This window comes from Austrofundulus limnaeus, unplaced genomic scaffold (assembly GCF_001266775.1).
Source record: "Austrofundulus limnaeus strain Quisiro unplaced genomic scaffold, Austrofundulus_limnaeus-1.0 Scaffold105, whole genome shotgun sequence".
In the NCBI taxonomy this organism is placed as follows: Eukaryota; Metazoa; Chordata; class Actinopteri; order Cyprinodontiformes; family Rivulidae; genus Austrofundulus; species Austrofundulus limnaeus.
Genome location: NW_013952507.1, coordinates 52459 through 71205, shown reverse-complemented (window position 1 = coordinate 71205; position 18747 = coordinate 52459). Strand labels below are relative to the sequence as shown.

At 38.1% G+C, this 18747-nt stretch overlaps 1 protein-coding gene across 2 annotated transcripts in view; it reads left to right on the top strand.

Moving 5' to 3' along the window:
• The window catches only part of gabra2a (gamma-aminobutyric acid type A receptor subunit alpha2a), a gene marked incomplete in the record, with an annotated part of 36799 nt that extends 26651 nt beyond the window's left edge, over window positions 1–10148 (top strand). For both annotated transcript variants that reach the window (XM_014013694.1, XM_014013695.1), the window contains 6 exon segments: window positions 956–1176; window positions 3058–3140; window positions 4965–5108; window positions 6365–6517; window positions 9242–9444; window positions 9636–10148. In XM_014013694.1, coding sequence (XP_013869148.1) covers window positions 956–1176; window positions 3058–3140; window positions 4965–5108; window positions 6365–6517; window positions 9242–9444; window positions 9636–9938 — 1107 coding nt within the window.
• Between the last annotated feature and the right edge of the window lie 8599 nt (window positions 10149–18747).

Genomic DNA, 18747 nt, shown 5'->3' with positions numbered 1-18747 from the left:
GTAACAGTTTTTAAAAGTTGGTAATATCAGTTGCCCTTTTGTAACAGATCTAGTTGAATGACCACTTCCAGAATTTGATTTGGGCAGCAATGCACAGAGAGTTCCATAACTGGCACCTTGGAAGATCTGAAAATATAAATTAAWACCACTATACAAAACATAATTCTGAAAAGTCAAGTCTGTAATAGCAGTAACTGAGACTCATTCACAACACCTACTCTAAATTCATCACAACATCATCAGCAAATGACAATCTTAGTCTAAAACAGGGGTCTGCAATCTGCGGCTCTTTGGGCCCTCTGCAGTGGCTCTTTGAAAATGTGGCCAAACATAACAGAATAAATTTTTCTGTTTGTTTTTTTATACCCACAACAGAAATCAATTTGAATGCAAATATACAGCATGCTCAATACAAAAAGTAAAACCTGTAGATTAGCTCATGCTAGCCTGTTGTTTACTTAAATAATCCAATTTATTGCTACGATCTTTCTCTCAAATCCATCTGAATTACTTTTTAATATTTTGAAGACTGCATAATAMTAAGAATTAGAAAATAGTTTAGTTGTACTAGTTTTTATGAAATTCAATATAAACTATATGTTTTTTTTGTTTGTTTACATGAAAATAGTTTTTCATTTGTCCGCATGTGTAAAAATAATAATAAATATTAAAATTCACAGTATATTTTTTAGTTTTATAATGTCACCTCCACTGGCTGTAAAGGTTCCCGAAAAGGCCTCAAAAAGGCCCATGGACCACCAGTTGATAATCACAGTCATAGCTTGTTTTGCGGCTCTGGACACATTTTATCAGTGAGCCGAGGAGCAGAAATGGCTTTTTTGATGGTAAAGGTTGCAGACCCCTGGTCTAAAACATTAATGTAACCGGCGACATGCATTCCTTCAAGTTAAGCTAGTCCTTAGATTAAAAAAACAACGTTTCTGTCCTTTTTCAGGAATACACGGTGGACGTTTTCTTCCGCCAGAACTGGAAGGACGAGCGACTGAAGTTTCACGGCCCGATGAAGACCCTCCCTCTCAACAACCTGATGGCCAGTAAGATCTGGACCCCCGACACCTTCTTTCACAACGGAAAGAAATCCGTGGCCCACAACATGACGATGCCCAACAAGCTGCTGAGGATCACAGACGATGGAACGCTGCTTTACACCATGAGGTTTGCTTTTTTTATTTTTACTGTTTCTCTTTGTTTTTACAGCTGTGTTAAGCTGGAATGTTTTTCACTGAAAAGTAACCGTGTTGGATGAAGTGTTGGAGGTGTGTGACTCAAACTGAAGTCAGTTGCCTGCAGCCTTTTTCAGCTTTCTCAGTGTTTCCGTCATCCCTCATCCCTCACGTGTTAATCTTCCAGCAAAGGTGTTTTAGACTTGCAAAGAATGCAACAAAATATGAGGATTTTTAGTTGTAGCATGGAGAAATAACAATTTTTTGTGTTTGCAATACCTTGAAATAAGCATCTGTCCACTAAATCTGTWGTGTTGTTGTGTCATGCTTGTGTAAAACACAGTGAAGAAATAGTGTAATTAGTAAATAATGAAATTATACGTTTACTCAAACATTAGATCCAATCTGACATCTTCTGTTTCAAATATCTRTCTTCATGCCATTATACTCTCAACCATGTCGTACTGTTTACCTGTTTGGTCTCTTACAACAAATGAAATCTTAGAACCCATAGTTAGGCTCTACAACAGGGCCTACAAAATTCATGAAAAASTTCCTGGTTGGACTCATCACTGTACAGTTCTTTCATTGTCTGATGCCTTGACTTTTCAGAATTATGTTTTGTATAGTGGTATTAATTTATATTTTCAGATCTTCCAAGGTGCCAATTATGGAACTCTCTGTGCATTGCTGCCCAAATCAAATTCTGGAAGTGGTCATTCAACTAGATCTGTTACAAAAGGACAACTGAAATTACCAACTTTTAAAAACTGTTACGGCCAGAGGTCTTTCTTCTATGTTTATACTAAAGCATGGAATGACATTCCTCAAAACATAAAGTCCATTTCAAAACTACAGCCCTTTAAGAAGAATCTTGTCTGCCATCTGCTGGACACTTTTTGTTGTGCTCATATTTAGACGTCCTATTTTGCAAATGCTGCCTTTTTGAAATTTGGTATGCTTGTTTGTCTTTGTGTCTATGGTGTATAATGATGTGATTGTGATGCTGTAATTCTGAGTGTTTTATGTGCTGCAGAACAGGAACCTGCTGTAAAACAGCAATTATGCTGAGTCAGGCTTGATTTTTAGTAATCTTTTCCTGTTAAATAATAAATAAATCAAATCAAATCAATTGCACAGTCTGACCTTTGGGGTGAATTAGCTGGGCTGTCCTTAGAAGCTGATGTATAAAATAATATTTGGACTCCATGTAGTTTGGAAACAACCTTTAACTCTTTCCAGATTGACGGGCAGCTCCAGCTGAGCTCATTGCTGATGTCTCTCCTGCTTGACGTTGTGTCACCTCACTCCTCCAGAGAACCAAACTGACAAAAGGCTTGCTTTAATTGACCTGGCTGTTTTGTTTAATTAACATTTAAAGATGCTCTGATCCATAAATGCGTGTTTATTTTTTAAAATTTTTATTCAAAGTGTCTGAGTTGCAGCTCCAAAGCTTTGACGGCATGATCTGGCCGGATCAAACAGACGTGTTTCCTGTAAGCAGGGAGTTGTTTTCTCAGACAGACTCCATCTGTTTGCCGAAGGCAGCGACTGACCTCAGCGATAGCGACAGATTCTGCTTCTTTCAGTCCGATACATCTGATTCCAGGAATCCTCCCGGCAGCTTCTCCCTCCACCTTCCTGTTGGTTCAACACAGACTCAGACCAATCAGCCTCCACCACAAGAGGATTTTACTTAAAATGAACCAATTTTCTGTTCACTTTAGTTAACGTCAAACACTAAACCAAATGATTATTTAATGTAGGTTCAATACCAGGTTTATCAGCACCTACAAATCTATTGGATGTTTCTGTGATGATTCTCTCATCTGAAGGTTAGAGGATAGCAGAACTGAAACATGTTTCCTGGCAGGTTAACGGTTCAAGCCGAGTGTCCGATGCACCTGGAGGACTTCCCCATGGACTCACACTCCTGTCCTCTCAAGTTTGGCAGCTGTAAGTGTTAAAACCTCCTCACACGGTTGGGTTTCATCCCCACTGAGGGGAGAAATAAACGTAACTCTAGAAAAAAATATATTTTTTTAGAATCAGAGAACCAGTTTTTGTGGAGAAAAATGGAAAACATTTAATTGAGTTTATGCTACAACAAAAAGGCAACATTAATATTTTTTTAAACATTTGTTGCTTTGTCTCCAGTAACATGTTTATTAAATTTAATATGTCAGCACAGTTCTTTAATAGGGTCAACTGGTATTAATGTGAACCGTGTTTGTTTTTTCTCCTGCAAAATAACAACAAGAAAACAAAAACAAACAAATAAACAAACAAACAAAAAAACCCTAAATGTACATCATGACAATGGAGAAGTAGAGCTTCAGCTTTGGGAGTCAGCTAAATCCAAGAAGGCTGCCAAACTCAGCTTAACTTAGAAGGTATAAAACRACCAAGGCTGTGTCAATATAATATGGTTCATGATTCAATTACATCAAGGCCAAAATGAAAATCTGGATCTATATCATCTTCACATAAACGATGTAGATAAATATGCCCATCTAACACAGTCAGTAGCTGTGTTTCCATTGACCATGAAAATCTGCAAATTAGAATTTCGAAAATAAATTTGCTCAATGGAAACACACCAATTTCGAAAAAAAAAAATTACCTTTTTCGACAAAATGTTTTTGCGCTAGGATGACGTGGTTTTTCGGCCGTATCGAAATTGGTGTTTTTCGCAAAACTGCAATAGAAACACTTTGTTCGCATCAAGGGAGTCAGGTGATCAACAACCGGCTGTTTCTACTGGCGAAAAAGACGATGACGAAGACAATAACAGGAAGTAGAAGTAGTAGTAATATCACAGAAGTAGTATAAAATAGTAAACTCACCGACTACAATTTCCCAAAAACACAGCATACGTAGCCACTCCCAAGTAGGGGCTTGTCTCTGGAAAGCCTCGATAAAAGACGCCGACGTCTCCTCTGATGATGAGCGCTAGTGTCGCGGTAGCAACATGCTATGTGTTTACATCCATTGCCGCCATGTTTCTAATGACTTATCATGAGAACAAACGCATTCACGCGTGACTTTGATAGCATTTCCTACTTAATGGAAACACCGCAGTTGCGAAACTGTGTTTTTCGACATTGACAGAATATCGAAGAAGTTTTACGCACATTTGCGATGGAAACTAAGCTATTGTGTTAGACGGGCATACGATATTACATTATATTGATCGCAGACATGTGAACTGAATTGAAATCGTATCACGACAGACTTTGTGATGTCGAGAAATATCAAATCGTCATCCAAACAAATCAATATATCATCGCTCACCATAATACGGGATTTAGCTACTTTAATTCCGCTTTGGAAAGAATGTTTCACAGCCATGCGTGGAGGTGTGTAAAGTACAGATATTTTAAACTCACACACAATGCCGCCAACAACAGTTAATACAAAACAAACGTTTGCATGTCAACACAAAGCTTTTGCGAGGCAAATCAAAAAAAAAAAAATCCCCCCATGTCCCCTCGTGGGCTCCGTGATAAATAACAGAATTTTTTAAAGAAGAATTTTACACTCAGAAAGTGAGATAAGTAATGAAAATGTGTTAGTGATATTTTTTACTTGTTACCTGTTGTCCTGGTGAAGGAGGTCGTCTGAACGTCTGATCCTGCATCAGATTCGCTCGTTAGATATAAATCACACACAGCCTGGACCGGTGTTTAAAATATGGAAAATATAAAAGATTTATCAGCTCTGTTAAACCAGATCAAGTTGAGACGATCGTTCCTCTCCTGTTTGCTCTCATGATTGTAGACGCCTACACCAAGACGGAGGTGACTTACATCTGGACCACCAACGCCTCCCAGTCTGTGGTGGTGGCAGATGACGGGTCCAGGCTCAACCAGTACGACTTGGTGGGACAAACGGCCGGGAACGAGACCATCAAGTCYAGCACCGGTGAGCAGCAAACAGGAAGCAGATTATTTCAAATGCTAAATTGGGTTTCTTTAATTTTAACCTCAGTCTTTTCTCGTTTATTAAATTTTTTTTGACTTAAAGAGCAGATTTACTGAAACTGGAAGATCAGACATTTTTAAATATACGCATTCAACTGATTTAATTATCAATTATTATCTTTTTTTGTTAGTTTGTTTTTCTTATTTTTTAGCCACTTCAGTAGAAAACAGAACTGAATATTAGTTTCATCATCATCAGTGACTTTTTTTTTTATAAAAGCGAGAAGAAAAAGAAAAAAAATCTATTACTATCAATGCAACATTTTCCCATGTCTGTGTCCACGTGTTTTTTTTTTTTTTTTTGTCTGTTAGCAAAAAACCCGCTGGGCTGATTTAAAATTCTCAGGAATTAATCATTAAAAATGTCTACAAGTGATTCAGTTTTGGGGCCGAAGATGGCCGTCACAGAGAACCAATATTTGCAGACACATTTGAGCTTTTGAGCTAAAATTTTGTGTGGTAGCAGTTGATTCAACCTTACATTATATCATTTACAAGGATTGACCTAAATAAGTGCAACAACAACATTCCCCGAAATGCATTCCTTCAAGGATTCTAGGGATTTAATTCAAACTGAATATTATATTTAATCCTCAGGAGATTGATGTGGAGAAGCTGTTTCTTTAATCACAATCTTATAGAAGAATAAAAAAATTCCATTTTTTTACTCTTTTCGATGCAGTTCATCTATTTTTGGTTCAACTAACTGCAGCTAATGGAGTTTTTTCCACAATAATTCAGTCATTACCATTTTAAGGTTTGAGTTTTGTTAAATGCATCTCAATTCATCTGTTGAATAATTAATACGCAACAATTTTCTGCTTCGTGTTTGAGCTCAATCACCAGTAATTGCTGGTGGGTTCCTCACTGTTGGAGGAAATCTGTATCTGTGCTGGAGGTTGTCTGATTACCCAGCTACACAAATGTTTTATTTTATCTGCTGCTTTCATGTTTGAAACAAACAGCTAAAACAGCTGGGATTAAAAAAACAAGTTCTTGTGTCTCTTGAATATTTTGATATTTCTTTTTTTATTTTATTTAACATTTATTTCACCAGGGAAAACATTAAGAACAGTTTCTTTTTTACAGTGTTAGCTGTTTTTCTACCAAAAACAGCTAAAATAATCCCTAAAGCATGATTTGCTACTTATTTTATAATAAACCAGTGTAATATGCACGAGTGTGTGTCTGTTTCAGGTGAATACACGGTGATGACCGCCCACTTCCACCTGAAGAGGAAGATCGGTTACTTCGTCATCCAGACGTATCTGCCGTGCATCATGACGGTCATCCTCTCTCAGGTCTCCTTCTGGCTCAACCGGGAGTCGGTGCCGGCCCGAACCGTGTTCGGTGAGATTTACACAAAACCGACCGTTTAAAAGAACAAAGAAACACCAGATTACTGCTGACTGTGTTACATTTTGTCCCACAAACAGCTGTTTGTGTGTGGGTAACAGGATTAACCCACGTGCCAAACTCAAGGTTCATGGGCCAAATCTGGCCCTCGTTAACATTTTTTTCTGTCCCCAAAGGTAATACTTCAAACTAAAAATAGTTTTACTGTTTCTCTTTTTGTTACAGTCTTCTTACGACAGTTTGCCAAACTTCAAGCCAAGAAAATTAAGTTTAAAATTTCCAGTAATCTTTGATTTTTGGTGTGGAAAAGAGGCAACAGAGAATCAAGTTTAATCATCTTTTTCTGTTCATTTCTTCTTATTTTAAAGTCACTGGTTTGGATATTTTGTGAATTATTTTTGAACTTGTTTTGCTGGATTGTAAAAAATGTATCTTTAAAAAATAAAAAATAAAAAGTTGTTGATAGACAGTAAGAAATGAATGATCTCTTTCTAATTATTTTCTTTAAATGTTATAGGTGATGTTTGTTATAAATTCTACATAAAACACAAATCATAAAAAGATCATTTTGTATTCCTATAAGAATAACTTGTTATATAACATTTCTTCAGTAAATACTGACAGAATGCGACTCTTGGTTTGGACCAAGTTTTGAATTTGACCCTGGATTTACCCGTCCTTCAGATATGCTGCAGCCTGGAAGGTTAAAAGTTGCAACTAAAGCTCATTCTTTACATACATATGAATGCTTTTAGTTTGTGTTTAGAGATTATTAGATATAGCTTTATTGATCCTTTGGGGGGAGTTCTTCAGGGAAATTAAAGTTCCAATAGGATCAAGCAAGCAGCAAAAATGACAGCAAAAACAAACAATGCAAAGCAAAAACAATAAACATACAAATTTAACATGATTCCATATAACAGTTGAGCCCTTTTAGGGCGGTGGTGGTGTCTACTGCTCTTTCCTGTCCTCCTGGTTTTATGCTTCTTTTCATGTGATATTTTCTCTGTTTTGTTGTTTGGTTTTATTTTCTTATTTCCTGTCTAGTCTCCCTGTGTTTCCTGTGCCATTTCCTCCACTTTATCCTCAGTCGGCTTCTTAACGTTTCTCCAGCCTGTCCCTTAACCGGTCCCTTGTTGCCCCAGTGAATCATTGACTGTTTTTCATGCCTCCAGTCTTGACCATGTCCATAATCTCATGTTTCTCCTTGTCATTATTTTTGTAAGTTTGTTGCCTCCATGTCAGCGTTTTCTTTCTCTATTTAATAATTTAGTTTAACTTCAGTATATGCTTACATTTCAGTTGTATTGCTGGTAGTAAGTCGGACTCGTTTCCGGTGAGAGTTGGACTCCCCCGAGGTTGTCCTTTGTCACCAATTCTCTTCATAACTTTTATGGACAGAATATCTAGGAGCAGCCAAGGTGTTGAGGGGATCCTTTTTGGTGACATTGGGATCACATCTCTGCTTTTTGTGTATGATGTGGTCCTACTGGCTTCATCAGATCATGATCTCCAGCTCTCACTGGAACGGTTTGCAGCCGAGTGTGAAGTGGCCTGGATGAGGATCAGTGCCTCCAAATCTGAGACCATGGTCTTGAGCTGGTAAAGGGTAGGGTGCCTTCTCCAGGTCGGGGAGGAGGTGCTGCCCCAAGTGGAGGAGTTTAAGTATCTCGGGGTCTTGTTCCCGAATGAGGGAAAAATGGAGCGGGAGATCGACAGGTGGGTTGGTGCTGCTTCTGCAGTGATGTGGGCGTTGAACCGGTCTGTCATGGTGAAGCGAGAGCTGAGCCAGAAGGTGAAGCTCTCAATTTACCGGTCAGTCTACGTTCCTACCCTCATCTATGGTCACGAGCTTTGGGTAGTGGCCGAAAGAAGGAGATCACAGATACAAGCAGCCAAAATGAGTTTCCTCTGCAGAGTGTCTGGGCTCTCCCTTAGAGATAGGCTGAGAAGCTCAGTCGTCCAGGAGAGACTCAGAGTAGAGCCACTGCTCCTCCACGTCGAGAGGAGCCAGTTGAGGTGGTTCATCTGGTTAGGATGCCTCCTGGACATCTCCCTGGTGAGGTGTTCTGGGCACTCCCACGGGGAGGAGACCCAGAGGAAGACCCAGGACACGCTGGAGGGACTATGTCTCTCAGCTGGCCTGGGAACACCTTGGGATTCCCCCGGACGAGCTGGGCCAAGTGTCTGGAGAGAGGGAAGTCTGGGTGTCTCTGCTTAGGCTGCTGCCCTCAAGACCTGACCCCAGATAAGAGGAAGAAAACGGCCAGAGAGACGAATATGCTTACATTTCGGGTTTTACCATAATACGACGTAAACAACAAAGGGGTTTTGCAGTCTGTTAGTTCTACACTTGAAGGAGCAGTCTGTCACTGAACAGGCTCCTCTGGCTGCAAAAGGCTTTGTCCATAATGTCCAGAAGTTTGTCCAGAGACGTCCTCTCTGCCACATCACCATAAAGTCCAGCTTAATGYCGACCACAGAGCCAGCCTGCCTGATCAGTTTGTCCTGCATGAATGATTCTTGGACATGGGGTAGAAAAGAGAACTGGCAACCACTGAAGCCTCCTCAGGAAGTCCAGCCTGCTCTGGTTCTTCCTGTAGAGGTGGTCTGTGTGTGACCAGTCCAGTTTACTGTCTATCCACAGTCCAAGGCACTTATAGGAGGAACTTGGATTTAAAATTATTTTCATTCAGTTTGATCGTTTTTCTGCTGTAGGTGTGACTACAGTCCTCACCATGACCACTCTGAGCATTAGTGCCCGCAACTCGTTGCCGAAGGTGGCCTACGCCACCGCCATGGACTGGTTCATCGCCGTCTGCTATGCCTTCGTCTTCTCCGCTCTCATAGAGTTCGCCACCGTCAACTACTTCACCAAACGAGGCTGGGCCTGGGATGGAAAGAGCGTCGTCAACGACAAGGTAACCCATCAAACTTTTTCTTTTTTTTGGATTTCAAAGCACATTTTCAAGCAAACCTCATGTCTCCATGAAAGACACGTTTTAAAATATTTACAGGGTTAAAATGAAAGTCACTTCAGATGTTAGACGACTGTATCTTCAAAGAGTTTGATCTCAAAAGGTTTTCTGACTCTGTTTCGATTCCGCTGCAGAAAAAGGAAGCGGCAGTCGTGAAGAAGAACAACGCCTACGCCGTGGCAGTGGCGAACTACGCGCCGAATATCACAAAAGACTCGGCGCTGCCCACCATTTCCAAGTGCGCCATGAACGATCCCATTAAGACCGCCGCCGAGGCCAAGTCTGAGCAGAACAAGAAAACCTTCAACAGCGTCAGCAAGATCGACCGCATCTCACGTATCATGTTCCCGGTGCTGTTCGGGACCTTCAACCTGGTCTACTGGGCCACGTACCTGAACAGGGAGCCGGTTATTAAAGACCTGGACCCCGCCAAATAAACTCACTCACCACAACACATTGCTTTAGAACATAATTTTGTCCGTTTGCAGCTGATTTAAATGAAAAGTTCCCTTTTTTATCATTTCTTTCTTGGCATAGTTTTGATCGGCTACAGCTAAACATTACATTATATACAAAAATGATAATTTTAATGGTAATAGAATCCAGGAACAAACAAACAAACAAACAAACAAACAAACAAACAAACAAACAAACAAACAAACAAACAAACAAACAAACAAACNCAAACAAACAAACAAACAAACAAACAAACAAACAAACAAACAAACAAACAAACAAACAAACAAACAAACAAACAAAAGAAAAGGTCAAGAGTTATGTGATGAAGATCTGTGAAGCATTATGTAGCTGCTGAGAAACCAAACATTTTCTTCCAGAGATTCTCTTTTTTAAATTAATTGTCTTTATTTAAGTAATTAAGAGAGTTGAACTACAACCGAACCATTTCTGGTGGATCTAACGTGTCTTCAGTTTTTAGTTGATGACAGTCTTTTAAATTAGCTCCTTACTGTTTCTATGATAATCTGATGTAGCATAGCAGGTGAAATTAACTTACAGAGAATTCTTCTGCATTTCCCCTCAGGTGGTCCCCTTTTATTCGTTTTAGCTGTAACGTCCTGAAAATTTACTGTTGTTCATCTCCAGTAAGCTCTGGTAAAAAACAAAAACGTCTGTATCTCACTTCCTCAGCACCAAACTACAGTTGAGTGAAGTATAAAATAAACTATCGAAAACTAAAAATACATTTTGGTTAAAAAATGTTTACGCGACACTATGTTTTCGTTATTTCAAACTACAGATACGTTTTGTTAGGTATCTGTTTGACGTTTCTTTAGACTGCTCAGGCAACTTGTGCCTTAATCAACCAACAAATCAGCACTTATTTGAACCGGTAGCAGTTGGGCAGGGTTGAGACATGTTCAGTTTTAGGAGGTGGATATTTCATCTTGAATCATGTCTAAATTCATTTTTACTTTGATTTGTTTTGATTGGTTTTGGAAAAAAAGACCCAAACGAAACCAATGGTGGAACAGACAAGAAGAATATTTGAACTTTTACTTGTGTGTTAAAATAAGTTGTTGTTTTCAGTTTTGGTCTAACACCTGTCTTCTGGTGTTAACTTTAAAATTGACCCATAATCATAGATCTGGTGTATAAAAGGGGGAAGCATTTCCTGTTTGAGCAGGAGTGACTGACTCAAGATATCCAGAAGCTGTGGCTGCATGGTTGTGTTGCTGATGCTGAAAACCAGCTATGAAGTCAACTCAACAATGCAACAGCCTGTGGGAGGTCACTGGACTTGGATTTAGATGGGACTCTCCCATCAGACCAAAGATAAATTTATATTCACAGAGCATCATGCTAACTTCTTTCCATCAGACACTTGTTACTTTTCTTCTTTACTTGTGTTGGTGGTTGATATTAAAGTAAGCATTACCACTGCCACCTGTTTTTACCTGTTTGAGCAGTGCAAATTACTTGGCTTCCCCAAAACAAAGTGACAGTTGTGGTGGCCAAAGATTTTTATTTTATTTTATCGAGGTCAAGGTCACCCCAGGCCCCTGGCTCTGCCGCTGAACAAAGCATGACTGCTTGCTGCTGGTTCAGATAGATTTTTATAGAAAAATTTCCACTAAAACTCTTATCATTTAGCTCACTATTCTTACATTTTGTCAATTTTTTTTAAACTAAATGTTACCTTTAAATGTTAACTATTATGTCTAAATGTTAGCTTCTAAATCTAAATGTAAAAACTAAATATTAGGTTTAATAATAATACTAATTGAATGCATTTAAGAATTTAGGAATGAAACCTAGTCTTTGTTCTCAGTGTGAGGATTTATTGTGATGTCATCATTTTGCGACAAAATACGCTAACACTGCTAACTCTGCTAACTTTGCTAACGCTGCTGAAGAGGGCATTTAAAATAAACAATATAGATGAAATTTGAAGTGCAGCTCAGACACCGACCTCAACTGCAATTTTGATGTCTTGTAGGGAAGCGTTAGCAGTGTTAGCAATGTTAGCAGTGTTAGCAGTAGCCTCACCCTTGCCTTTCTACACAGTTCCGCTAAGTTCTAGTTTCCCTTCTCTGCTTTGTCTGGGATTTCTCCCACAGACAAGGATTTGTCCGTAGATTTTTATCTGGGCCAATCAGCAAACAGAAGGAGGAGTTTTGGTTTGAACCACGTCAGTTTTCTGCACAGTGTTTGCTTGTAGTTTAATGGCAGTGGAGGAAGTGAACGAAGCCAGTCCATGTTGACAAGGCTTCCAAATTAAAAGAAATTTATCTCACAAAGCATGCAGGAATCATTTACAACCATTTCATTTGGCTCGGTACTTCTCCCCACTCGGTAGGGTTGTTTACAGCCCTTGTACGCAATTTAACCTCCTTCACAGTGAAGCTGGCGCACATGCGTCACGGCCAGCTGTTAGCAATTGAATAAATCAGATCCAATTGTTTTAAACTTTAACAGAGGAAAAACCTCCAGGAAGCAATCGCTTCTCAATAGCCGAGAGTCCAGGAGTCCAGACCCTCTGTACGAAACAAAGCGAAGAACAAAGAGCTGGTTTTTACCAGGCTATGTTAGCGGTGTTAGCATTCCATTTGTCGTAGGATGATGACAAAACAAAAGCCGAGTACAAACAGCAAAGCCTGCGTTCCATTTTGAAATGCTTAAATGAAAACTTTAATATTTTTTTGGTTTTAAAATCCAGACAAAATATTTAACCCTTAAATGTAATATTTATTAAAAATGAGTAAAATGTAAGAACAGTGAGCTAAATAACAATAAAATGTTTGTGGAACATGTTAAACTAGGAATTTACACTCAGAAAATGATCTAAAGTAATTAAAATGCTTTAGTAACATTTTAAACATTTTGTTACACTTGGCACCTCATAGATTTTCGGGCTCTTTTTAATTTTTTATTTGTTTTTGATAAGGTCGTACACACCCACGATTTATAAATATAAAAATTAAAATTTGTTCAGCAACTGGGTTGCAGCTAAAATGATTGACAGTGTTTATAATGAATCCTTTATTGCCCTCATTATTACACCAAAAGCATGTTTGTTAGCTTATTTTAGCAGATTTGCTTCCATTACTGTAAATCAGTTTTGTGTAGTATTTGGTATACATATATGTGTCCATGAAGTAGATAAAAAGTAGCATTTAAATAATTTACTGTAGTTATTTTATTCCTTTTGTTGAACAGAATCAAACCTGATGTCCACACGTTCTCTGGACTCACTTTAAACGTCCATGATTTAAAAACCATCACGTTCTGGAGCTCTGCTGCTCACTCCGTAGCTTTTTTTTACACTTTTTAAACTTTTTATCCACTTTACTTCCCCTCACGCTCAGTGACACACTGTGAAAGATGATACTGACTGAAAACACGAGGGTTTGTACCTCTGAAAAATGTCCTCACTGGTTTTATGCTTTTGCGTGTCTTTGTGGTTATAAATGTTTGTTCATCGGTATAATTTTATATAAAATGTTGCACAAGTGAAGAGCTGTAATGACTATGGAGTTCTCAGTCTCTTGTATTTTATGTTGTGTGTTTATGTGAAAAATGAAAATTTTTTAAATGATTTATAAAACCTTTTTAATGTAAATTTATTTTGTGTGTAGCTAAATGAACACTGTGCTTTAAACACTATCAGTTTTGTGTCTTTGAGAAACAATGGAATATGTTTACTTCCTGCACAACCAGAAAACTTAATTACAAAAATTTGTTTAAACTGTTTAAACTTAAAAAAATGAACTAAAATTCAATGAGTTACAGTCAAGGTTCTTGTTGACACTAATTGTTTTTATTGTGAATTTAAAGAAAATCTAACATTTCTGTAATAAATATAAACTTTTATTCAGAGAAACTGGTTTTTTTCTATCATCTAGAAGTAGAAAAAACACTGGAAATATGATTTACATTGTTTTGATTTGATTCCATGTCCATTCATTCATCCCTACTTCAGGAACTCTATTTATTTCAGTCTCTGTGTGTAAAAACATCATCGAACATGTTTGACGGTGTGTGGTGAACTCATCAGGCACAGGATTTTAAATTAAATCACAACCTGTCTTGATTTTATTTGGTAAAAATATTGCTGAGACCTTGGATTGTGTAATCTAAAATTTAAAATATCAATACTGAGGTCAGGTTAGGTGTCTGATAGATAGCGTGATGAAATGTTTGTTTACAATTTATTTGCTCTGACTTTATTTATTTATTTAAACTGAGCGTTTCTCATTAGCTGTAGCCCCTCCTCTTTGTCATGGCCACATGTGATGGAAACATTTTTGTTGACATCATATTTATATTTTTTTACATGTGTTGCTTTTTAAACTCTGCAAAAGAACAAGTATTATTATCTGTTAACTTTTACATTTATTTTGCTGCGTTGAATCATTAATTAAAAAATTTAAATAGATTTTTTCATACTAAATGAAAAAAAGAGAAAGGTTTTTAAAAAATTTCAAGATATGTTTCTTTAGGGCCAATGAGTTATAAAAATAAAAACAAACCCAATTTTTTTATGTTCATTGGTGCCCCCCCGATCCTTCACTGCGCCCCCCGAGAGGGGCGGGCCTCAATATTTGAAAAACAATAGCAGAGTAGATGGCAATAAGATATTTTTTCCTCTTTATATTAATGCATTGATTTGTCTTGCTGTAGTTTGTTAAAAAACACTTTAATTTGCCTAAAATCTTTGTCCTGTGTTTTATCATAGTTGAGGCAAAATCCCACAATTGAATGAATACAACATTTCAGTAAAAAGTATCGGCGTCTGTTTCGATACAGAATCAATAACATCAATAATCAATCAGAATTATCCACTCCTAAAAAAGTCTTCGACACTGTAAAATGTTTTGTGTCGCATCAGTTCACAAACATGTCGGGCACTAGGACCAGGAGACACGTTYCTCAAAGCAGCTTCCCTCTGCAGCTACGTGGTGAGAAGAAGAGTCTCTGTCAACAGACTAAATGCTGAGTTCAGGTTAGGGGTGTAAGAAAATATCGATACACTGAAATATCACGATATTTCATTTCCCGACACTGTATTGATATCCTAAAGCCCTGTATCGACTTTTAATTAAGGTTTAAAATGTCAACCTTCTTGCCAACCGTTCATTTTTATGTTGTAGTTCAGCCTCTGACCACTAGTTGGCAGCAGTGAGCCAACCATTTGGCTCCTCTACCTCTTGAGCGCCAGAGAGTAAGAGTAGCATTAGCATTGTAAGTAAATATTAGCTTTTTTTTCAGTAAGAGGTTTTTATTTAATATAATTTTTGTACAAAAAAAATCGCAATATATCGCAATATATTGCCTTGCTTACAGTATCACAATATATCGGGATATATCGTATCGTGACCCCTCTGTTATGATATGTATCGTATCGCCAAATTCTTGCCAATACGCAGCCCCAGTTCAGGTGGTGATTTTTTAAAATCAAAAATAGAGAAAAACAAGCTTGAAACTTTTGAATTAAGAGTCAAACTTTGAGGCGATTGGTGGAGAAGAAATGACACAATTTGGTAAAATCACAAAATTTGACACTGTCTCTGTAAAATACTGAGCGCTACAAAGTTAAACAGTCAAAGATTTGTGCCTGAAGTTATTTAACAATAATTTAAACCTAACATTGACTGTTCTGACAAACAAACTACAAAGAAAAATATGTATTTTTTTATTTTTTTGACATAATCTCTCTTTATAAGAGCAACGATCTCACAAAGCAGGAGTCAGCGATGTGTAAAAATAAACCTCTTAGTCCAGGAAACACCCAGGACTCAGCAGTTTGACAGAAACAACTTTTTTTCTGTCACAAGGAGCAGAGGTCACGTTCCTCCTCCGTACGTCGAGTCGTCATCTGATCAGGCCGTGTCGTGTGCAGCTTCCTCTTCTTTGAGTCGGTGTTTTGAGCTTCCTGCAGCCCCGCGGTGAAAAAGCTTCACAAGAACAACCTGAAAGCTCAAACTGTGCAGCTGCAGCATGCACAAGGTTAGGATAAAAGTGACTTTTTTTTCCTTTAAAGCAGGTTTCAACATTTACTTTCTGCTAAAAGCCTCCAAATAAATCCACACTTCCTGCTTCAAGACTGAGAATTTATGGATTTAAAAAAATCTCCTGTTTGGCCATTTCACATTAAAACTCTTCCAGTTTCTCTTTAATTTTTGCATTTTTTAAATCTTATAAATAAAACCTGCAGCTCTGCAACTTTGTTTCTGTGAACTCCGATGTCAGGGTTATTTCGTATTTCCTCTCATTTTCTGTTTCATCCTGAAAAACCACTCAGCCTAATTACCGCTCAGCTGTTCCTCGTTTGTCAGTCACTCCTCAGTATTTATTCTGGATCATTCCTGTGCTCTCGTTTGCTTTGTGACACGCCGCTTCTCTTCTCTCGCTGAGTTTATTTTTGTGTCTTTTGTTCTTTTGTCATCGGTGCGTTTAGTTGCTCCTCTCACCTCCATGAGTTCTGAATTCATCTCTCTATGGTGTAAAATATACAAATCTTCCATTTGTCTAGAGGAAACAAATGAAAACATGAGCTTTAACTTTTCCATGATGTCTCCTAAGATTTAGGAACTAACGTCAAACAAAAAGCTTTATTAAAAAGGTTATTTTAATTTGATAAAAGCACGTCAGTCTAGATTAGTGAAACCACATCAAAGAACAGAGCCTGGGGATATTTAATGTGCACTTTAAAACAACAACAACAACTCTACAATCAAACATCTAACAGCCTGAAGGTGGAATTAGATATTCTCCATTTCTGCTCTCTGCTCAGGAAATTGTTAGATATCTTGAAACTGACTTTAGTCTGACCTCTGYGAGCGGAGCGTTATCTCTGCACGTTGTGCAACATCCGCTTTAAGATTACACCCTTCATAAAACCGTTCTGGTCACGACGTCCAAATCCTCGCAGCGCTTAGCTAAACGGCATCCAGGAGAGACGAGTCCTGCAGAAAAGCTGCTGCTGCTGAAGAGGCTGTAATCCATCCCAGAGCAGCATCAACAGCACATCAGCACATTTCCCCCTCAGATCTGCACTATTTCTCTGCTCCTACCTTTGATCCACACAAACATCATCTTATTTCACCCTGTGAGCTTTGCACACAACCCTGAACAGAGACAGAAATCACAGGGAGCATTTTTTTTTACATGTTTTTACCGCAGCTGCCCTTAATATCGCCCAACGTGAGTCCTGTTCTCCACGGGGGGAGTCTTGATCTCAGAGGTGGGCTTGTTTCTATAAAAGCCCGACTGTAGCCAGAGGCCAGGGATGTCCACACTCGTCTCTTTAGTCCTCGCAGCTCCACCCTGTCACCCCTCTRCCCCCGCGACCTGCTGCTGACGACACAAAGAGCTGCACCTTCAGACTAACACAGGGGTTCTCAAGCCATTTGGGTCTGGGGACCCCTTACAAGGGTGAAAAAAATTCCAGGGACCCCCTCATAAACCCCATGCTGTTTTAAAAAAATAATTTATTGTCATTTCAACCCATAAATGCCATGTGAATATATATTTTCTTAAGTTTATTATGTTTATTTTATTAGTTCATTGTTCTCCATGCATTTTCAAAAATAAAAACCAAATTAACCTTTTAGTAAAAATTTTTGAGGACCCCCAAGATGCCTCTCGCAGATCCCTGGGGGTCCAGTGAYCCCCAGTTTGTGAACCTCTGGTCTAACAGACGGTGTGAGGATTACAGCTCAGGTTTCTGAGATTTAAAGAGACGAACAAGATTTTTTATTTATTTTTTCGTGTACAGTGCACTGAGACGACGCATGTTGTGACCTGGAGCTAAATAAATAAACTGATTTGAATTGAATTGCATAATAAATCTCAAAACCGTGTGGGAAACTATTTTTATAAAATTAGCATGTATTTTTCATTTAAAAGGTTTGTGTAGCCAGTTGTGACAATATACACCGATATATCGATTAAATGATTAATAATTCCATTATATAAAGGTAAAACAAAAGCATCAATTCGTCGCCTGTCTAACAATAATTTACTAAATCATTGTTAGATGGGCATATGACATGAAGTGAAACATGACAGACTTTGTGATACTCCAAACAAATCAATATAATATTGTATCGTGATAAAGCTACTGATTTACACTCTCAGTATCCAGAGGAATGTTGCTTAAAACGGATTCAGCCTGAATAAAACTATTTATTTAATTGTTGTTGCTAACATTTTGGCTTGTGAGTCAAAATTAGTTTCTTTGCCCAATTTATTGTCTTTTAATTTTCTGTTGTTTGCCATTTGAATTGTTWCCAAATAAAGAATTTCAGATCTTTGGTTTGTGACTCTGACACAGACGTATGTAAGTAAACTTTAATTATATTGCACCTTTCACTAGCAAGATGCTGCCTGATTAAAGGGATTTTATCCTCGGGGCAATATTGAGTCTCAGTCGTGTTTGCATTTAACTGCAGTCGGTTTTTGAGGTCAAACAGTTTAGATCTCGGAGGTTCGTCAGGAACAATACAATTGTTTGTCATCAGCATACAGATGATAGGACACATTGCAACTTTAGATGTAAATACAGCGGGTAAAATAAGTATTGAACACGTCACCATTTTTCTCAGTATATATACAGTATGACTAGAGGTGCTAATGACATGAAATTTTCACCAGATGTTGGTAACAACCCAAGTGATCCATACATACAAAGAAATCAAACCATAAATGCACAGAAATGAAGTTATTTGTAATAATGTAGAATGGCACAGGGAAAAAGTATTGAACACATGAAGAAAGGGAGGT